Source organism: Ambystoma mexicanum, chromosome 8 (genome assembly GCF_040938575.1).
Source record: "Ambystoma mexicanum isolate Mex_15411 chromosome 8, UKY_AmexF1_1, whole genome shotgun sequence".
Taxonomy (NCBI): Eukaryota; Metazoa; Chordata; class Amphibia; order Caudata; family Ambystomatidae; genus Ambystoma; species Ambystoma mexicanum.
Genome location: NC_090929.1, coordinates 401742687 through 401766452, shown reverse-complemented (window position 1 = coordinate 401766452; position 23766 = coordinate 401742687). Strand labels below are relative to the sequence as shown.

At 44.0% G+C, this 23766-nt stretch overlaps 1 protein-coding gene across 1 annotated transcript in view; it reads right to left on the bottom strand.

Moving 5' to 3' along the window:
* The window catches only part of C8H9orf43 (chromosome 8 C9orf43 homolog), a 906643-nt gene that overhangs the window by 539031 nt on the left and 343846 nt on the right, over window positions 1-23766 (bottom strand). The window contains exon 4 of the mRNA XM_069612161.1: window positions 22584-22677. Within this exon, the coding sequence (XP_069468262.1) occupies window positions 22584-22677 (94 nt within the window). The remainder of the gene's footprint in view (window positions 1-22583; window positions 22678-23766) is intronic.

Below are 23766 nucleotides of genomic sequence, written 5' to 3'. Positions count from 1 at the left end.
TAATGTCAGAACACTCATGTGAATCCTCCATCATAGACGAAGAATTGTCAGATGAACCGAATTCTACAGACAGTGAAGATGAAAGGCAAATGAGCAAGAAACCAGAGTGGGCAGGTAGACCTCATGGCCCTGACAACATAAAGCAAAATCAAAAACTAAACATAATAAAAGACAGGAAGCCCACACCAGATCAAAATGAAAAAAGGAGGATAACAAAAATAACAACATCTTTGCTGGAAACAATAAAGAAGCACGGAAATGAAGAACAAACATTCTAATCAAAACCACTAAAGTGGAAAAAAAGATAAGCGCAAATAAAGCTGTTGAAAAACTAAAAGAAGATTGGTTAACAAATGAGAAGGATAGTCCCAGATTAAAAGAGAGTGGTAAGTAGAAAATAGAAGAGAAAGAGATATTTATAATATCACCTCTATGAATAACAAAGAGAGACACCACTATTATACCACGAGTCTCAGAGAGAGAAGAAACATTGGAAGAATTTGATAAATGTGACTTGCGACTTATGTTGGAAAGATTTGCAACAATAGATGATGGCCTAATTATGAACAGGGCAAATGTCTTAAGACTTCTTCATCACATACCAGAACTGAGATTGTTGACAACCAACGACTTAGTCACAATTGAATTCCCAAAAGATGAACAAACAGATAGTCATACTATATCCGACAAGTTCACTGATAAAACACCTATTAATAAAAAGAAGTGTACAAACTAAAACCGTTAGGTTTCGATTTGATCCAAATAAAAAGCAAAGAAAAAACATGTGACAGCTTGGTAAAAGATTACAGTAATAAACTGAATCGAGAGAAAAGAAACAAAAACTATGACGATTGGAAAGAGAATAATAAGGGGTGAAAAACTGAGCAAGAAGTAAAGTATCAAGAGCAATGAAAAGATAATAACAAACAGAATAGACCAATAGAAAATGAAAAAGAAGGGACGGAAGAACAGTGGAAATGGTTGGCAGGTCTGCTGGCGACAAAGATGCATAAACCATAGACCTGACTGTCAGCTGTAAAAGACAACAACACGCTGGGAAGCTGGAACACACAAGGGTTTACACACCTATTTCAAACACAAGCAACTAAAGATATGGCATATGATTTTATATTTATACAAGAAACATGGCTAAGTGAACCCCCGGCTATAGAAGGATACATAATATATCTTAACACAGCAATTAAAGGGATCAATGTCAGGTCTCATAACTGCAATCAAAAACACGGTGCAGTTCGAGACACTGGTAGTGCATAACTTTTAACCCATACATTCAAATGTTGACAGGAAAAATACTGGTTTCAATAAAAAAAGAAACAGTGGAAAAAGAAAACACACTAGTATTTCTAAACCTATACTGGAACCCGGTGAAAAAAAGAACTAGAAGACTTTCCAGATCAGGTCACAGAAATAATAGATGAACAAAGAGGGCAGTGGAAAAACCCTCATTTCATCATATGTGGTGACCTGAATGCAAACTGTTGGCCATGATACTGAAGATGAGCCAATAAAGGCAACCGCCTCGAATCTAAGAGGTTCAGCTTGGAAGAGAGCGATGACATCAAGAAACCTCTGTATAATGACTGAGAACAGAGATGAAGGGAAACCAGAAAAGCCCATGTGGAGAAGTAGAAATAAAGGCAACATCCTAGACTATGTATATGTCTCAGAAAATATTTTGAAATATCATTGGAAGTTGTCAAAAAAATCCAAAGCAAACATAATTTACTTAAAATAACATGGTGGCACAAGAATGAACAAAAAGGACAAATTGGATGAAGAACCATATGAAAATGTTACAACAGATTGATAGTGAAACCATGTTACATAATATTCGGGAAAAAAATACTATGAGAAACATGGTCTCATAATAATCTTGAAGCACCACAAGACAGAATAATGACAAACCCAATATCGGCCGAAAAATGGACACACTATTGCACCAAATTCTATGATCCTACAGTAGAGGAAAATCATGAGCAGAATACCATGAACGCCAGAAAACCCCAAGCAGTTGGCAGACATTCTATCAATGCTATTTGAACATGTGATCAACAAACAGCATATCCCAAGAAGTTGGAAACTAGCAATCATTGTCCCGATATTAAAAAAAGGCCCGAGATTAGATCCAAAAAATCATCGGCCCATAGCACTACTAGATGTGGTGGGCAAGATATTCGCTTCAATGGTAGCAAATAAGCTGAATCAATGGAGTGAAGAAACTAATAAATTAGACATAGGGCAAAGTGGATTTATTAAGGGGATTGGTACCACTCTTAATACCTTTATACTAAACCTCTTAAAAGCCCCAACTCAAAGATCTAAACGGGAAAAAATATTTATAGCCTTTATAGATCTTAGTGAGGCTTTTGACTCCATTGAACGACTGAAATTGTGGGCCAAATTAACACAATGGCACTGCCTGACACCAATTCTAGAGGCAATCCAAGATCTATACTCTAAACCCTCAATTCCAATTAAATTAGACCAAGCGGGCACACTAACAGAGAACATCAGAACAAATAAGGGCCTGAAGCAAGGCTGCCCCCTGGCAGCAAGCCTTTTTAACATGTTCATCTCAGACATTGAGGTACCCTTTTAGAAGATCAGATGTTTCACCCCAAATATTGGAGGAACATTGATAACCAGATTACTTTACGCTCATGATGTAATCCTACTGGACCAAACACCAGTAGGATTGCAACGACAGCTGGAAACACTCTATAAGTATACTGAATCTAATGGATTAAAGAACAATCCGCAGAAATCAAGAATGTTTTTTGGGGAGAATCACCATTAAAACAAAAAGGAAAAATAAGTGATACTTAAAGGAGAAGCTGATTCCACAAGTAACAGCGTTTACATATCTGGGACTGGTAATAAATACATCGACCATGGATGAACATCGTCTTACTGCATTGAAAGACAAAGCCAAGAACCTAGCAAATCAGGGGAAAATCATTATGAAAAAATATTGTGGTTTTACAATAAAACCCCTGATTTAATTCTATAGGCTAAAAGTGATACCAATTTTAACTAACAGAGCAGAAACGGTGTTCACATTTAAGCAGGATAACTGGACATTTATCAAAGGTGTCTTTTGGAAAAAAGTTATGAGAGTTCCATTAAGAACACTGATGCAAGCATTAAGAATGGAGCTGCTAACAGCGCTAAAAACTATAGTACCATGGAAAACACTGGCACTATACAGGAAATGTGTTATCATCCCAGCTAAACGAGAGTTCAAAATAATACAGGAAGCAATCAGAAATAAACGTGAAGCTACCCTAAATGAATGGAGGATGATATGCGTTTGTATACTCCATGATTTGGGGGAATCTGAAGAGACGCTACTGGAAAATCCTGATAAAATCAAGATGAAACTATACAGATACGATTGGATAGCGACACAAGAGGAGAGACAAGACCTAAAAGGATATGGGAAATCCTTTGCAGATAGCAGAAAACTAAACACACTACTGCAATATTTGCAACAATTCCCAGACTGGATTTTTAGAGACAAGTATTTACGGTTTAGACTACATTTATTTTGCACATGGGAAATAGTAAACAGATGGTCAACTGAAACCACAAGGATCAGATGTAGATGGTGGTATGAAATAAATGTGGAAGAATCTCTTAAGGATTTGGTAATGTGCTGTCCAGCGCTGGAAGCCAAGAGAAGATTGTGTTTACTGACATCACAAAAATCTATGCTGATAGAACATATGATGAATGGTGGCTAGAGCTGTTGCGAGGTGAACAAATTATGCTGATCATAACTTTGGTGAAACTATTCATCAAAATTTTTAACAAACCGATAAAAGAAAATAATAAGTATTAACTGGATAAATAACCAGAAGATTTTATCATGTGAACTAGTTAACTCTATACAGATGAAATGATGAACTTGGAGTAATGAGTCTTAACTTGACGCAAAAAAATTAAGTGTGTCATAATGGTTTAAGGTTTTGCTTGTAAAAACCATTAAAAGCCCAAAACATTTTTTTTAAATACCCCTATGGCAGGCTCTGAAGAACACACAGGTGAATAAGGAAAACATTGAATAGACTGAGGAGATGGAGGAAGGGTTTGATGAATTGAAAAAAACAATTTGCCCTCCTTCAGTTTCAGTTTTAGTAATTCCCAATTATTCTGAGGAGTTCTTTTTGTTTTCGCACACAAATGGAACAGTTATGACAGCAGTACTCACACAGAGAACCACATTGGTGTACAAACCTTTGGCATATTATAGTGGAATTTGAGAACAGTTATGAAGTTTATTGCTTAGTATTAAACACAAGTTTCTTCTGTTTGATCACCGCAAGCGAACAGTTTATGTGAGCGACTCAACGGTTTTCTCAAGGAAAGGATAGCAAAGCTGAAATTGACACTGAAGAAGGGGTGGCTGCATTGCCTGCCCCTTGCATTATATGCATTCAGAAATCAGCCTGGTTCAGACCACCACCTCACACTCCATGAGCTAGTTGCTGGGAGGCAGATGAGAGCGCCTCTGACTCCTCCATCGAGGACTGGGAGTGATGCCCAGACAACTGCAGAACTGTTAGGAAATTAGTTACATGCGTACTTAACATGTATGACCGTTGGAATCTCTGTCATTTCAGAACAACTCAAGCGGAAGGGGTGTCGGTCTCAGGATGCAGATTAAGACAATACAGCAACCAGATTTGAAAAGCTATGTGTTCCTAAACTTTATTGCCGGAGACATGGTTCTAATTAGAAACCTCACAAGAAAGTGGCACAAACACAGATTTAGTGGCCTTTATATATTGGAAGACATTACTCCTTCAGAAGTTAAAGTTCAAGGGAGGCAAGCTTGGATTCACTTGGGAGATGTGAAAGTCTACTCTGGAGAGGCCGACATATCACCAACCCATTCGGAAGCAAGTCAAGACAAAGAAACATGTTTGGGGATGCTTGTGGTCTCGTGCAAAAGGGATGTGACCTAGCAGTTCGGGCTGGACTGCTCCTTTTGGGGTGGGGCCAAGCCTGATTTGCATATGGTCTTTCCCCTTCTGTAATGGCTTGGCAGGCGAAGAACGATGGTCTGGAGGGTTGCCCCGAGCAATGCCAGTGGTTAAGATTCAGTCTAAACCTTCCAGCCATCACCTCTTTGTTTTTGCTTTGTCACCCCGAGTGGGACGGGTATGCCCAGACGTGGGTTCCGTGCCTGCTGGGCCTAGAGACCCAAGCTACTCCTCACTGATGAGCCCCAACAAGGGCGAAACATGTTTGGGGATGCTTGTGGTCTCATGCAAAAGGGATGTGACCTAGCAGTTCGGGCTGGACTGCCCCTTTTGGGGTGGGGCCAAGCCTGATTTGCATATGGTCTTTCCCCTTCTGTAATGGCTTGGCAGGCGAAGAACGATGGTCTGGAGGGTTGCTCCGAGCAATGCCAGTGGTTAAGATTCAGTCTAAACCTTCCAGCCATCACCTCTTTGTTTTTGCTTTGTCACCCCGAGTGGGACGGGTATGCCCAGATATGGGTCCCGTGCCTGCTGGGCCTAGAGACCCAAGCTACTCCTCACTGATGAGCCCCAACAAGGGAGAAACATGTTTGGGGATGCTTGTGGTCTCGTGCAAAAGGGATGTGACCTAGCAGTTCGGGCTGGACTGCCCCTTTTGTGGTGGGGCCAAGTCTGATTTGCATATGGTCTTTCCCTTCTGTAATGGCTTGGCAGGCGAAGAACGATGGTCTGGAGGGTTGCCCCGAGCAATGCCAGTGGTTAAGATTCAGTCTAAACCTTCCAGCCATCACCTCTTTGTTTTTGCTTTGTCACCCCGAGTGGGACGGGTATGCCCAGACGTGGGTCCCGTGCCTGCTGGGCCGAGAGACCCAAGCTACTCCTCACTGATGAGCCCCAACAAGGGCGAAACATGTTTGGGGATGCTTGTGGTCTCGTGCAAAAGGGATGTGACCTAGCAGTTCAGGCTGGACTGCCCCTTTTGGGGTGGGGCCAAGCCCGATTTGCATATGTTCTTTCCCCTTCTGTAATGGCTTGGCAGGAGAAGAACGATGGTCTGGAGGGTTGCCCCGAGCAATGCCAGTGGTTAAGATTCAGTCTAAACCTTCCAGCCATCACCTCTTTGTTTTCGCTTTGTCACCCCGAGTGGGACGGGTATGCCTAGACGTGGGTTCCGTGCCTGCTGGGCCTAGAGACCCAAGCTACTCCTCACTGATGAGCCCCAACAAGGGCGAAACATGTTTGGGGATGCTTGTGGTCTCGTGCAAAAGGGATGTGACCTAGCAGTTCGGGCTGGAATGCCCCTTTTGGGGTGGGGCCAAGCCTGATTTGCATATGGTCTTTCCCCTTCTGTAATGGCTTGGCAGGCGAAGAACGATGGTCTGGAGGGTTGCCCCGAGCAATGCCAGTGGTTAAGATTCAGTCTAAACCTTCCAGCCATCACCTCTTTGTTTTTGATTTGTCACCCCGAGTGGGACGGGTATGCCCAGACTTAGGTCCCGTGCCTGCTGGGCCTAGAGACCCAAGCTACTCCTCACTGATGAGCCCCAACAAGGGCGAAACATGTTTGGGGATGCTTGTGGTCTCGTGCAAAAAGGATGTGACCTAGCAGTTTGGGCTGGACTACCCCTTTTGGGGTGGGGCCAAGCCTGATTTGCATATGGTCTTTCCCCTTCTGTAATGGCTTGGCAGGCGAAGAACGATGGTCTGGAGGGTTGCCCCGAGCAATGCCAGTGGTTAAGATTCAGTCTAAACCTTCCAGCCATCACCTCTTTGTTTTTGCTTTGTCACCCCGAGTGGGACGGGTATGCCCAGACGTGGGTGCTGTGCCTGCTGTGCCTAGAGACCCAAGCTACTCCTCACTGATGAGCCTCAACAAGGGTGAAACATGTTTGGGGAGGCTTGTGGTCTCGTGCAAAAGGGATGTGACCTAGCAGTTCGGGCTGGACTGCCCCTTTTGGGGTGGGGCCAAGCCTGATTTGCATATCGTCTTTCCCCTTCTGTAATGGCTTGGCAGGCAAAGAACGATGGTCTGGAGGGTTGCCCCGAGCAATGCCAGTGATTAAGATTCAGTCTAAACCTTCCAGCCATCACCTCTTTGTTTTTGCTAAGACAAAGAAGTTCAGCATGTGTAGACTTGATCGATGACGAGGAAGAAGGACACAACGACTATCCAAGAGATAGACGAAAGTGTACATTTGCACTGTGGCTCCCCTGAAACACTCCTTATAGATATTATAGCAGGAAGTGAGAAAGTTACCATTTTTGAGACACAGGAGTTTGTTGACATTGGACCTTAAGAGTGCTGAAGCAAAAAAGACCGATCTAGACTTCCTTTTCTACGATTGGAAAAGGGAAAAGTTCCCTGACTGGTTTCTCACTGAGTTTCTCTTTGGACATGTAAATGGTTCTGTCTAATGACGATGCCCACAGACTTCTTGTCATGATATTTTACTATATACTTCAAGTTCATCCTTATCTTGTTTAGCGTAACACCAACACGTATGTGTTTCTACGAGATTTTATAAATTGTCCTGCAATCAGTCGGATACTTGTGGAAATTATAGAGCAAATCAGACAACTACCTGAGCATTTAACAAGATTGCCTGATTAAAAAGAATTTTCCCTTCCTTAAAAGTAATTACAGGCATCATGTGATCTATTGAAAGTATTAAAGTTCCAGAAAGTGAGCAGAGTTAACGACGTGTGGAGAGACACCGATGGTGGGGTCTGATATATTGGTGCATAATATATGCCTGTTCAGCATCCATTATCATTTTTCGGTTTCTATTTATCCACACTGTTTACTTTGTTTTCCCCCAAAAGGGAAGGAGCGCCATTAATTCTTCCCCCTTCGGTCACCTTTGCAGAACTAAACACTGTTAGAAGGCCAAGGCTGTATGCGATTGTTCCTACACCAGTGACACATGTGAAGGCACTGATTTCTGTGACAAGTGGCCCTAGGCTTCCCTTTGGAGGGAGGTCTGTTTTTGATTTACTCCATGGTCATTATGTACGGAATCATTTGGCAAAAAAGAGACCCAAGCGAATTGTAAGGGAGGATGATTATGAATGAAATGACTACTTAGACAGTACAGCACAGTTGGGGGATAACATGTGGTATCAGCACATGAAAGAAGTGGGAAAAAATACTTCTAAGGAGGATTGCTATGTATGTGCTCTCCTGCCTCATGCTATGGGAAAGTCTAGGATATTCATAGCTATTGAGATAGATGTTCAAAAAGCTCATTGCTGATTCACGTTGCACTCTGTCATACAAGAGGTCAACTCCAGGGTCGAACGGCATCCTTGGTATGGGTGACAGAATGGTCTGCTCCAGAAGAAGATGATTATGTCCAAGATGTGAAGACAAGAGAAAGAGCCTGGTATAAAGGGAGCTGGAATTAAATGGGCGATAAACAGTAAACTCAATTGTCAAGGAAAGACTGGTGAAGAAGTTTGAAGCTGCAAGGAAAGAAGCCAGATGCAAATCTGGGGAACAGTACTTTCTCCAGATGGCTGGGAAGAAGGCATAGTCGTATGCAGAGCTGTGGCAGTAACCGGTCATCACAAGCCAGTTATCGAACAAGTGGAAAAAGGATGCAAACCTCTCTGGCCGAGACTTGCAAAGCTTCTGATGTGGGTCGAAGACAAAGGGGGGCCGTCGCAGATAGTGTCTTTGGCTAGTACAGAACTATGCTTCAGAAACAACGGCACGAGAAAATTTGGAGAAATCAGCAGTGAGGTTGAATCTTCGATGTCCCAGGAATGAAAGATGGGACAGTGATGATAATGGAACACTACTAGGCCTGTGGATCCAGAGCTTACATGAAGCTGCCCAGAGATTGAGGTGGACTATGTTCTATAGTTATTGTTCATGTTCCAGCGTTGGTGACTCCAAAAAGTGACCTGAACATTGGCGAGTTTCCAAAAGCAGAGGCTCACCTGAGGAAGGAGATCCGCTGAACTCCTTAATCGAATGAAGAGAGAAAACAATTTCTCAGCCAAATGAATAGAGGCCTTTGATGCTATTCCATATGAACGCTGATTGCTTAGCAAGACTGCTTCAGTTTTTACTGTTATCATTATGCCTGGGATCCAGACAATGGCAAATGTCAAGTGGTTGCAGATTACCAGATGGGAGTTTCTGCAGACGATTAACACCACCATAAAGGGATTCAATGCTATCAAGGAGGAGCTAAGAGTCATACATCTGATGACCCTTCAGGACACATATGTCTTGGATATGATTAAAGCTATGGATGGAGGTGTTTGTGCCAGAATCGTAGAATCATGTTGCACATTCATACCTTTGCACGATGACGAGAATGGTACCTTGACAGAGACCATAACGATGCTGACAAACCTGCACGTCAAGATGGAAGATGTAGTGGAAGACATTGCTGATGACAGCTGGTTTGCATCAATCTTCTCATGGGTTCCACAATGGATGGTGAACCTTTGCAAGTGTCTTGGAACCCTGCTGGTGATGATCATGTTCGGATTCTGTGTGATTAGGATAATAATCACACAATTCAAGAAGACTGCAAAGAAAGTGGTACGAATGAAGATTGTGACTAATGCTGAGTCAGGATTCAAACCTAGAGACCTGACAGATGAAGAAATCAGACTACGTAAAGGCCAGTACCCATGCACCTGAGGGAACTAAGTTCCTGTATACAAAGAACCACAAGAAGTGGGAAGATGGGTCTACTGCAGTCCCAATGGACAATGTAGCCTTATGACCTGGAGTCTTGATGAACATGTGAAATCAGCAGGATGCTTGAAAGGAGTAATAAAGTATGGACTCCAAAGAAGCACTTCTTCAGACGATGATGTCTCGATGTGAAGATTGATGAGAGCGGTCGATGAAGGGGGGAGTGTAGAGGAGGAGCCAAATACCCCTACCAAAAGCTCCACCCCCATGTTGCCTATATGTTGGGAACCGGAAATTGCGACATGCGCAGTACCAGGGAGGATGCCTATACTGCAAAGAATCCTTGCGACAAGGTATCCATTGAGAAAATCCTATATTCATTCACAAAGAAATAATGGTCTTCTGGAAAAAATCCCGGAAGAAGTATGAATATAAATGGGAAAGAAGACTGGTGAGGTCATACGAAACAGAACTGACGCACCCAGAAAAGACACAAATTACCAAAGAATATAGACATTCTATAAGACCCGAGGATGAGGTGTCGAAGTAAAGAAACATTTCGGTATTGAAATGAAGATGCTTATGTGAAGAAACACTGAAGAAAAAGCAAAGTCATTTTACAATTGTACAGATGCTGTAACGCAAGTAGACGAAGTAATCCTGAGGCTGGCTACGTAGTGAATAGATTGTGGCGATGTGTCAATGTATACTCATAGGAATATATAGAATCTGGATGTTCCAACAATGCACTTTAGCAAGCTTGGACCCTGTGAATGGAAAGGGCTTGAAGTGTGGCGCAGTTGAAAATAGCTGATGGCGAAGGAGAATGCAAGAAAGGCTGGCTGCCCAAGCACCAAGAATCGAAGCCACGGTGAGCCAGGTGGTCTGTCAAGAAGCGACATGAACGTGAAAAAGAAACAAACTTTGAATGGATTTTGTCCTCCCACGCATTCCTTATCTTTGATATTTCCCAATATCCAGCTTGCTGTCTTTGCAATTTTTTTTTTCCAGTAGAGGGTTCCGTCTTGACGTCGACGTCACTGCAGGTATAATTAGCATGTGCAGCACCCGTTGACCTCAGTTCTGTTTTTCCACGCTTCACAGCTTTGGTAACGTAACGCCTAGTTCCTAGTCAGAAATTAACTTTGAGTTTCTTTGAAAATTCATTGAGTTTTCAATGCGATATGGCTTCATCATCACCACCATCCACTCCTCTGACCGAATTTAAGAAGTGCTGGGACTGCGATGCTAAAATGTCCGTGACGGACCGCACAGGATCTGCCTGTGGTGTCTAGGGTCAGAACATCCATGTTCGGAGTGTGAGGACCGTCTGTCGATGACGGCCAAGGCCTTGAGAGAGCGCAGAGGGAAGTTGGCAAGAGGTAAGCCTAAAAAATCTGCTTCTGTCCCTTCTAAATGTAAATCATCAGACGAGTCATGAAGACATCAACGATATCATCGATCCCATCAAAACCATCGGCACTTGTGTCGAGACCATTGATGTCGACATTGACGATTTCGACGTTTTCGGCTCCCGTTATGACTTCCATAACACCTACTTCATTTGAAGAAACGTATACATCACAACCACGGACAGAGTACTTTAAAACACTATCTTCAATTTATGAAGATCCAAAGGAGTCCTCTGAAGATGAAAGACCTTTTGGTTTGCAATATGGGACACCATCTGTGCCGGATGAACTTATATCCGAAGAATCTTACATGAAGAATTTGCAAGATTGTCTTCATAAGGTGAGTGGTATTGATACTTCTCCTGAAATGGACTTTGGAAGGGCAGATCCTGGGGACCATGCTGAAGGAATGTACAGACAGCTCATGACAAGAGTCATGGAGTATATGGGATGGTCCATACCCACGCCTGTTTTTGAACAGGACGATTTATCTGATATATTAGACAAAGGGCCACAGGTGGACCCAATTGTCCCTTTCCATCAGACTTTGCAGAAAAGAGTGAAGTCCAATTGGGAAACACCTGAGGTTGTTCAGGCCGTAAATAAAAAAACAAATCGCCAAATGCAGAGCTTCTAGTTCTGACCCGCCGTACCTCTCAAAGCATCCTACACCAGAAAGCCTGGTAGTACAGGCAGCCACTTTCTCAGGTAGCCAAAATGCCTATCCCACGATACCACAGGACAAGGATGATAAACACTATGATGCCATGGCCAAGAAAGTTTTCTCGGCGGCAGTATGGCTTTAAAATCTGCCAATGCTATGTGCACGCTAGCGACATTTACCCACACCCTTTGGGAGTGCATTTCTATGGCGGCTGACCATATCCCCGAAGTATGGGAAAGACGCTATGTGTGAATCCCTCCAGACTGGTCTCGTCTCTGTTGACAGCATCAGCAGAGCTATGGCGGCTATTACAGTGATCCGCAGATTTGCGTGGTTGCGTAAGTCAGTATTTGCCCAGAGGTACAATCCAGACTTCTCAACATGCCCTTTAACGGCACACATCTATTTGGAAATAAAGCTGATGAGAGTTTGGAGAAGCTGCAAACTTCCAAGGCAGCGGCCAAATCCCATCGAGCTGCAATAAGCCAAACTCCAAATCGCCCCACAGGTGCACCCTGGAGTGGTAGGTCCTTTCACTATTATTCTGAATTCGGAAGGGGCAGAGAACAGCCAGCTCAAGAGGACATACAAGATTCCCCTGTGGTGGACGGGAGAGAGGTACTAGAGACCGCAACAGCAGCGGCTGCCTTCGCTTCAGCCACTGCGTCAGCCGACCCTAAACCTCTTTGAGGTCTTTCAAACACAAGAATGCTGTAGGAGGCAAGTTGTCGTAACATCTGATAGAATGGAAGGCTATTACTTCAGATGCTTGGGCATTAGAAACAACTGCCCATGGTTACTGCCTACCTTTCCTGCAAAAACCTCAGAGTCACCCACCGGGGAACAACTCTTTGAAAGTTCCAGATCCGCTCCTTATGCAGGAAATATTAACCCTGCTGGAGAAAGGTGCGATAGAACCAGTACCTGTAGCGGAGAGGAGAAAGGGTTGATACTCCCCATATTTTCTAATCCCCAAGGGGTACAGAGGATTGGGACCCATCTTGGACTTGAACAAGTTCCTCAGGGAGGACAAGATCAAAATGGTAACCCTTTCGCAGATCCTTCAGTCCCTCCAGCTTCAGGGTTGGATGGTATCATTGCACCTCCAGGATGCTTACGTTCATGTGCCAATCCATTACAAGCACAGACAGTACCTGAGGTTTGCTGTTGGCGGTTCTCATTATCAGTTTCGGGTTCTGCCATTTGTGTTGCCTCAGCCCGAGGATTTTCACCAAGCTAATGGCGGCTGTGGCAGTGAGTCTCAGGAGAGGTGGGATTCATGTCTACCCCTACCTGGACGATTGGTTGACCAGGGCCAGTTCTCCGGAACAAGCCTTGGAACATCTCAGCTCCACCTGTCACTCTCTTCACAAGCTGGGCTTCTCCCTCAACTTCAAGAAGTCCCACATGATACCATCTCAAAAACTCCAATTTAGCAGTGCAGTCCTGGATGCATCCCTGGGAAAAGCCTCACCACCAGAGGTGAGGGCTCAAGACATTCTGCACATGGTGACAAATTTCCAGAATGCCCAACATCTACCGGCCTTCGATTTTCTGAGGTTGCCCGGTCTCATGGCATCCTGCATTTTTCTGGTGCCAGAGGCTCGCCTGAGAATGAGATCTCTCCAGTGGGCTCTCAGGACCCAGTGGTCACAGTTCCCAGGAAGGATGTCGGATCTCCTACAAATCCCAAACAGAGTCTCACTGGATCTTCAATGGTGGGCCTGTCGGGAGAACATTCTGAAAGGAGATCCTTTTTGGCAGCGATGGCCGGAGATAACAGTAGTGAAGGACACTTCACTCACAGGGTGGAGAGCCCATACCAACGATTTGACCATCAGCAGATGTAGGTCTCCATGGGAGTCCAAAATACATATCAACCTTTCAGAGATGAGGGCATTCAGACTAGCGCTGAAGGCCTTCCTGCCATCTGTACGGGGAAAGAAGGTCCTGATAATGACAGACAACACAGTGGCCATGTACTACCTCAACACAAGAGGAGGTGTAGGGTCACTACCACTGTGCAGAGAGGCAATGAAGCTTTGGTTTTGGGCAATACAGCAAGGAATCTATCAGCAGTTCACCTAGCCACAGAGAAGAGCACAACGGCGGACACACTGAGCAGGCAGAGCACAGTCTCCCATGAGTGGGAACTAGCTCAGGAAGTCCTTCAAGAGATCTTCACCCTTTGGGGAACCCCTCAAGTGGATCTGTTCACGATCAGTGCCAACAGAAAGTGTGTACTGTACTGCTCAAGGGAATTTCCCCCAAGAGGAGCTCTAGGAGACGCGTTTGTGGTGGACTGGGAATTTCCACTCCTGTACGTGTTTCCTCCAGTCCCTGCGATTCCTCACGTAATCAGGAGGTTCAGAAGGTTCAATAAATCCATGATCCCAATCGCCCCGGACTGGGAAAGGAGGACGTGGTACCCGGACCTTCTGGACACGACCATCTGCCCTCCGATCCGTCTTCCACAAAGAGAGGACCTTCTCTCGCTAGAGGAGGTTTGGGTTCTCCATCTGGATATCAGTACTCTCAGCCTTCACGCATGGTTTCTGAGTGGCTGAGATGCAAGGTTCGGGACCTCCCGGACAACGCAATGGAGGTATTGTTTTCGGCCAGAAGGCCAGCAACCAAATCTTTATACCGCTGCCGCTGGAAAAAGTTCTGCATATGGTGCAGAAATAAGAATGTTGAACCTTTCTCATGTAATACACTGGTGGTGTTATCCTTTCTATTACATCTGGCAAATCTGGGGCCCCAGATTGGTACCATCAAGGGATACCTGGCAGCGCTTTCTATTTTTAAGCACACTTTAGAGGAAGTCTCCTACTTTAAGATTCCTCTGGTAATACAATGCTTAAAGGGATTAACTAAGGTTTACCCAGACCACAGAAGCTCAGGCATGCGAGTAAACTGAGGGATCTGGCTTATGTGCTTGCAAAAAGGAGAATGCCAAGTGCCAAATGTGGAGGTGTGGTGGAGAGATTTGCAAAAATGGGCGGAAGCGGAAACCATGGTATGGCAAGAAGCGAGTAGCACAGGGGGGGAGGAGGAGACTGAGTCCCTGATGGCCTGGAAATCATTGATAGCCGAACTGTTTGGGTCAATAGGTGACCCGGCGGAAGAGGAGCCCGTACCACAGGATGCGGAAACTGAATGTTTAAAGCAATAGACTCGTAAAGGGGGGTGGGATAAGGGAATTAGTGGCTAGAAGTTAAGAAAGTGTAATGAAACTGTTCGAACATGCACTGTTTGTTTGGTTTGTATTGTTTGGTTGTGTTTATAACTCAATAAAATGTTTTAAAAAAATTAGAGTTTACCCTCCGACCCCCTTTCAAGTCCCACTGTGGGATCTCAACTTGGTTTTAAACTTTCTAATGGGTGCTCCTTTCGAGCCTCTACATTCTCATCCATTAAGGCTTCTTACATTGTTTCATGAAGACGTAGTGGTTCTAAAGGTGAAGCCTACCTTTCTCCCCAAGGTGGTTTCTGAGTTTCATATTACTCAAAAAATTACATTACCATCTTTTTATCCTCCACCACATCCTGGGAAAGAGGAAGAAAGACTCGATCCTAGACGTGCACTGAGTTTTTACATTCCAGATTGGCAAAACTGCGGCAGAATGACTAATTATTTGTGGGCTATTCAGGTCACAAATTGGGTCTAACTATCACCAAACCAACCATCTCCATATGGATTATTTTAACTATATCAGAATGTTACAGGCTGGCCGGTAAAGACCCTCCAGAACATCTAAGAGCTCATTCAACCAGGGGTGTTGCAACTTCGTCTGCTTTGCAGAGGGGAGTTCCGATAAAGGATATATGTGCAGCTGCCACATGGTCATCTGTGCACACCTTTAAATAAATACTAGTCTAGACTCCTCCACGTGCCAAGATTCTGCTTTTAGAAAAGCAGTTTTGCATTCTATACATACAGGATCACATTGAATTAAATGTTCCTTCCTCTTCCAAATTATATAAACTGCTTTGGGAGTGTATCAAAGATAAGGAATACGTGGGAGGACACAATCCATTCAAAGAACAAGTTACTTAAGTATGGTAACGTTCTTTCGACTGGATGTTCCTCCCATATATTCCTTATCGCCCCTCCCAAACTACCCCGCAGTAAAACTTCTCTTGCATGTTGCAGTCTGCGCTCTCTCAGGGAGAGTAACTGTCAAACAACAGGACAGTTTTCCACTCGTCAAAACGGAACTGAGGCCAACAGGCGATGTGCGTGCTACTTATACCTGCAGTGACGTCGATGTTATGACGGAGGCCTCAGAGGGACATCGACTCGACAAGGCTTCGACGCACAGCACAGCACCCTCTACTGAAAAATAATTCTGAAGACAGCAAGCTGGATATTGGGAAATATCAAAGATAAGGAATTATTATAGCCTATTATATCCCAAAGTAGGTTTTCTTAGTTTGCCACGTAGTATGACGTCAGTAGTGACGAATGTGTAGTATAGGAGTGTTGTTTTTTCATGAAATGCTTTGAGTGCGAGAAATCGAACAAACGCCCGTTGATGTCCGTTGTAACTATCTGTTTTAGATAATTGTTAATAAAACAGTACTAAGTTTTGCCAACTTCCTGAGTCGGTTTTGATTATTGATGTATGAGTAAGTTCTGCACCCCCATCCATCTCTAAGTATTGCTGCCTTGTCTAAAAGGGCCCCAGGTCCCAGGATTCAAACCGATTAACCCAATGAATGCTGTGAGATCTCTTTTAGTTTGTGCACGGCTATCTAGGACGGCCTTCACTTTCTCGCGTTGGGGTTGTGTGTAATGAACCATTGGACGCGTCCTTTCTGGACTTCCTGGTCCCTGACCCATAGGGGCTTGCACTCAACAGTACTCCCAACATGGCCGCCGAACGCAGAATACTGTTCCCCAGTTTCCGCACCGTACGCATTACGTTCTATAAAGCAGACACGCCCCGTGGCCCTGCGTGTCTCAACGCTACTGCTTGCCGTGGCTAGACGTGTGCTGCCGTAGTTCGCTTGTGTTTCTCCTTTGATTCCTCGTTCCCGATTCCCCTAATTTCCTCCTCCTTCATTCCCCCTCCTTTTGTCCTCCTTGCATCCTGGATCTCCGTGCACTCGTCTTCCGTGTGCACTTTACTGTTTTCCTGGATTTCCTCAGACTTCCCGGACATCTGAACGTTCCCAGGACTCGGAACGCTGAATGCACGCTGGAACCCGAGGACCTGCACTCAAGGTTATACAAGACGCGAACCCTATGAAAGAAAACTCCATTGAAGAACTGCCACAAACAACAAAGACAGGTGAGAAGGGGGGAAACCTGTGACAGGTTGGACACTGCCATTCCCTACAAAGAAGCTGAGGTATTTACACGGCTGATTGGGCTAGTCTGCATTTGGATGGATTGGCAGTAAGGCAGCTTCTCTGAAGGCTCTCATAATAGTAAAGAGAAGGAAAAGATGGTATTCTCAAGTTTTACTATAAATTATGATATCGTCAATATAAGCGCCACAGAAATCAGAGTAGGGCTGTAATAGTTTGTCCATCAGTCATTGAAAGGTGGATGCAAGCCAAAAGGCGAGGACTTTGAACTAGGACAGTCCCAGGTGCGTCTGGGAGAGCTGTCTTTTCCTCATCAGTCCATACAGTCGACGCTCGAAGCGAAGATGGCTTCTCCAAAGTTATCGGCACCAATGGCGTCGATGACGCACCTTTCGATCCTGATGGTGTTGAATTTTTCGGCGTCAATGCCGTTGATGGTTCAGTCCTCACAGGGACTTTCTCTCGACTCGAGGGATTTTTCGATCGCTCTCGAGAAGTCGTACCCAACGGGTCCGAAGACACACAGCATTTGTGCTTACGAGATCTTTTGACCGGAGCTTGGCTTTTGGGTGTAGCCGAGGGGTGCAAGACCATGTTCTCAAACACCTTTAACACTCTTTCCACTGGGCCGGTGAACTAAACTTAGTAGGGCAAACAACCCGTTCCGGTGAGGAACTTGTAGACCAGGAACATGTTGATCTATGGCGCTGTTTCTTTGAGTGTCCAGAGGGCGATGAGTTGTGTGAACCACTTTGTGACCGAGAAGGTGTATTCTTTCTGTGACAAGGAGCAACTGCTCTCGACTCGTCCGAAGTCTTTTGCTTTTTTGATGGAGTTGAAGGGGATTTTTGGCTCCTACCTACCACAAGCTTCCCTCTACGCTCTCTCAGGGCTTTGGCCATCAAGGATAGGCAGTCCTCACACTCTGATGATGGATGAGTCGATCCCAGACACTACAGGCAGATCCTGTGGGGGCCCATCACGAGCATCTTTGCACCGCAGTCAAAGCATTTCTTGAAGCCCGACCTGGGAGTGGAAGACACCGAAGACGAAGCCATTCTTCATGGATTCACTCAAAGAATTAAGAATTTGTTAAAGAAATATCGAAGATATTCCTATCAAGGAACCAAGCGTACCATATCCCAAGTGTAAGTGCAGAAAAATGGCACTGAAGCCAATGGGCGCTGCGCGTGCTACAAATACCTCTGGTGACGTCAACATCGAGACAGAGGCCTCCGAGGAACATCTGGTCAACAGGCATCGACGCACAGAACCCCCTGCTGAAAAAATAATTACGAAGCAGCAAAGCTGGACATTGGAAATATCAAAGATACGGAATGCGTGGCAGGACACAATCCATTCGAAGAAATGTGTTTTATTTCCCACTAAGTTTTTATTAGCAGTATTCAAATTTTACAACAACAATAACTCCCCCTGCCCCCTCCCCTCTTGGCACCCCGCCACTGTGGTCCGGAGCAGCTCTTGGAAGACTCAGGTATTGGTCTGTGGCTACTTCGTCGAGTTGTTGTCTCAGCCGTTTTGGTTGGTGGTACTGTTATTTACGTGTCTTTTACGGGTCCTCGTCCTCCAGGTTAGCAATTATTCCCACAAGGGCCATAGCTCTACGGCACCATGCCCGGCGTGCACCGTCTTTAAAGGTATCTCAGCAACGTTGCCCATTCTGTGTTGAATTTGGAGTGGTCCCCTTGTAGCAAGTATATTAGCAATTCCATGGCGAGGAGCGCCCATTGTTTTGCAATCCATTCATGGTCTAGGGGGAGTTGTGTAGATTTCCATTTGCGAGCTAGGACCAGTACTGCCGCCATAATAAAGATGATGTAAAGTTTCCGATCCACCTTTGTTTGGATTTGCCCAAGGGCCCTGTTTAACCCTATCATGCTAACCCCCTGTTTCCTCTGAACTTAACTCCCAACAACTGCTCAATTGCTTTGTGGACGGTTTCCCAGAACTGGTTTAATTTTGGGCAATCCCACTATATATGGCTCCAGGTGCCTATCTCTCCGCACTTCCTCCAGCATTGTTGAGTCACTTGCAGGTATATTTTATGCAGTCTGACTGGGGTTAAGTGAGACTGCACGATTAGCTTCATCCAGATCTCTCTAATTTGGAGCTATCTAGTCAGTTTTGGTATTTGCGCCCATAGTTTTGCCCATTCAGTTGTGTCTATTATAGACCCTGTGTCTACTTCCCATTTCCCCATATATATTCTGGTCAGGGGAGTCTCCCCCTCTTTGACACGCCTATAAATGTTTGCTACCACTTTCTTCTCTCCTGTATTGGTGTTTAGGTATTTCTCAAAAAGCATCAGGTAGCAGGAGACTGTGTGCTTCATGTCTGGGTTTGCCAGCCAGTGTCTCAGTTGGACATATGCATATCTTTGATTTTCCGCTAGGCCAAAGTCCTCTTTGCATTCTTCAAAGGTTTTAATCTGGTTCCCGGAGAACATGTCCCTGACTCTGCAAAGAAATGTTTTTTATGTGTGTATTTTACAGACTGGGAGGGAGATTTAGGGATATTTTTTATAACTACAGAAATGAAATAATAGTATTATTCATCGTTAATTATATTAATATTATTGTCAATTACAAAGTCTGTTTGAAACATATAATTGATTGGGTATTAATTGCTGTATGATTGGGATCTAATTGTGTTAGATTCTTAAATAATGAATTCTCAAGAGCTTGCCATCAGGACGTAATATCCGCTAAACAAGGATACTTCACCTTTAAGGTGAAATCTGCTCTTAACCATTCAAAGGAGCTTTTTTCTGTAGTTAAATCTTTCACCTCGCCTTCACGGTTCTCTTCCACGGTTCCTCCCTCTCAGACCTGGTGCGATTTGCTGTCTGAATTTTTCTATATTAAAGTAGCCGATATTCGCACCAACATCTCAGGAAATAAGCAGGTGACTGCTACAACCACCACTGGAGACAGTTTACCCGCTGTGAGTAGGGGATGGAATAGGTTCCCAGTTTCCTGGCCGCTGAAGTTCATCAGGTTGTAGGGCGCTTGAAGTTGGCTGCCCCTTCTGACCCAATTCCTCTGGCCATTTAAAAAAAGATTCTGCCAGATATAATTACGTATGTCGTTGAGGCGGTTAACTCTTCTTGCCGGGACGGCTGGGTGCCGCCGGAGTTAAAGCAGGCTACAGTGATCTTTAAGAAACCCTCACTGGATGTGTCGGTGTTTGGCTAATTTTTGCCCTATCTCGCTGCTTCCTTTCTCTATGAACCTATTAGAGTCTCTAATAGCCCCTCTGCTTTCCTCTTTTCTTAGAGTTTATTTTATTTAGTTTGTTGAATTTGTAAAGCTCAGAATACCATAGTCCAGCTTCATGGTGCAGTACATATAAACAAATGGGATGAGGGTCAGCAGAAGGGAAAATTAAGAAGAGAAGTTGAAAATAGTTGTGACAAATCAAGAGGGAGGACAGTGGAGTGGTTTCTTTCGACATTCACAACTGACAAACAAGCACCTTAGTAAAGTGGATAGGGATCACCCATTGATTATGGAGAGTTAGGTCTTTCCTTTTTTGTTTTAATAAATAGGAGTACAGAACGTCCTCAGAGTCCTTGTCCTTCTTCTGTCTCGCCACAAAGTGCTCTTAATTGACATTTATTTGATTTAATTGTTTTGCTTATATTGCGAAACTAGCCCAAGAGCAGCAGAGCGCTGTACAACAGGAGGGTGCCCGAATTTGGTTTGCCATTTCACACAGGATCACAGTACTGTTGGTGAAGGGATAGAGGGATTTTTGTTCATCCAGCAGATATTGTTTTTTAAAAAAAACTTTATTTAAGACTGGCATGTTAACATTGCGGGAAGGTCATGTTTCACTTAAGACAGTACAGTTTACATGCATGTCATAGGTATATAGTGTGGCAGCTTATACAACATTTGGTGTGTTGCTTTCCTCTTTTCTTGAGTCATCTTCCTTCTTTGATCGCTTTCAGTCATGGTTTCGCCTGGTTCGAGGCACCGAGAGTGTCCTAGTGTCTGCGGTCGATGATCTTACTATGTTAGCTGATCAGGGTGGTGTGGGAGCCCTGATATTATTAGATCTGCCAGCGGCATTTGATACAGTCGACCACGCCGTCCTGTTATCTCGCCTACAGACGGCGGGCCTCTCTGACCCGTCCTGAGCTGCTTTGCATCCTTTCTCGCTAATAGGGGCAAATCTATCTCTTTACCTCCTTTTCTTTCTTCTTTTCTGTTTTTATCCTGTGCGGCTCCCCAGAGATTGGCCTTGTCCCCAATACTTTTTAATATCTATATTCAGCCGCCGATTCGCCTCACCCGTTCCTACGGTTTCTGTTGCTATTCCTATGCCCACGACACTCAGATCCTGGTCCGTTTGGCTCAGGATTCAGGTACAGTGTCCCTTGAATTTCGGGAATGTCTGTCAGCAGTAGGAAATTGGATAAGAGCGAATTGGCTGAAGCTGAATGTGGACATGACCAAAGTCTTGGTGGTGGTGGGTTCTTCTCTGTTTGCTGCTGAATGGATGAGTTCTCTCTGGCCTTCAACCATGGGTGATTTTCCCACTCCGGTGAAGGTGGTTAGGAATTTAGGGCTCCTATTTTCATCTGATCTACCAATGTCACCACAGGTTAGTGTGGTTTGTAAGATTGGTCATTTCTTTCTTAGGGTTCTGCGCCGTGTCCTGCCTTTTTTGCCTGAACATTTGCAGCCTTTAGTGGTGTCCTCCCTGATTACTAGTCAGATCGACTATTGGAATGCACTTTATCTGGCACAGCCTCTCGGGCTGGTTCACCACATGCAGTTGTTGCAGAACTTGTCGGCCAGGGTGGCTACCGTGTCTCCTTATGAAGATCACATAAGCCTGGTACTCCGGTCACTCCACTGGCTTCCAGTAGCACAGAGGATTCAATTAAAGGCTTTGTGTTTAGTACATCGTGCCTTTTTCAAACAGGGACCTGAGTATTTGCAGGACAAGTTTCTTCCCTATGTCCCTGGTAGACCATTGTGCTCAGGCGATGCCAACTTAATGGCTGTCCCAATGGTGCGCTGTGTCCTTGTAGGAGGGCAGTCATTTTCATATGCTGCCAGCAGACTATGGAATGGGCTGCCCTCTGGCCTTGGTTCCATGTCATTTCATTTTACCGCACCATTGAATTTTTCTTTTTTGGTGGGGGAGGGTACCCCCAAACCCCTGATTTTCTAAATAAATGGATGTTTTTTTTCCCCACGAAAAAACATCCCGCGACGAAAGGACCTCGTACCCTGGCCTTAGAGCCACGGAAAATCATCTCCTTCGGGTGGTGGTGCCCGTTACAAATCTTCCTAACATAATAATTTTTTGCAAGCTTCATATATTTTGTGTTTTCCTAAAACATTTTGCAGAACATACACAATAAATTGAATCGAGATACATATGCATTATTCATAGCATTCTAAGTCTTTTCTCTCACTAAAGATTGGAATGGACTTTTGTGAATCTGACATGATGATATACCAATGAGGTGGTCTTTGATGAATTCATAGATTTACCTTTTGAACCTTACCCTGTGGGACACATTTTAGATTTCTTGCATTTTGGAAATCTTTGGTTGAGTTCAAACCTGGGAAGTAGAGTTTTGCAAAACTAGAAAAATAAACAAAGTTGGAAAATGCAATTAGAATGGAATAAGAAAGGACAATTGATTTTAGATCTTGAAATATAAAAATAGTATTGTGACAAGAAGTCCCCAAACAGACACTTGCATGCAATGTATTTAATCATGTTTGTAACATAGCTATATATGTGCTATCGATAGTATTCATTTTTTTTTAAAAAAATGATTAAACATATTTTCACATAAAAGAAGCAGGCATAACTTAGCTGATTTACATAACAAATGTTAACACCTAAGTGCACGGCAACAGTGTGCTGGTTATGGGCAAACATAGCTAATGCATAATGATGAGATTAAAAACGAAAATAATTAGATATACAATATCCACGTGTTACTACAAATCTATCACAACCCAAAAAGCATACGACTAATAGTAGTAGGCACAATTTTGTGAAAACATCAATTCCCCACAAGTTTGATGCAGAAATCATGAATTTTGTCTGTGAAACGTTTTACAATGATAAATGTTCTCCTGAACCAAAGAGGAATCACTTTCATGAACACATCGTATTTCTGACATCACAAAAGCGTCCATCATTGGTTTTGAGTTGGCAGCATATATTATAGTCTTTTATATGTATAAAATAGATCCATCCACAGCCAGGCAATATGTGATAGTGTTATTTTCCTCCCTCTTGGTTAACTTTAACTTGTCTGTATAAGAGAATGAATAACAGCGAATGCTAATGAGAGTATGGAAGTCTGGCCAAGGTGTTGAATTGCTGGTAGATTAAGATCACTTATCACACACACTCTTTTGGACTGCCCAATTCTAACCTTTATGTTGATCACTGTGAAAAGTTGTTTTCTGAAGAGATATCTAGTTATAGGTTTTCAGAGGCTGAGTTTGCCTGCTCAAGAGCTGGTCGAAGCCTGTATCATTCGAATAAGATGCGGTGGGCTGACGAAATCTTCTTATTGTTACACTAGAAAAATGACCCAAACAAACCTTGCCTAGAAGATTTCAATCACAGAGGCATGCCGCTTCCTATAGATCTGATCCATGGGACAGGAGAGTGACCCAATGCAGCATCAGCAGATCAATAGGAACATCTTTA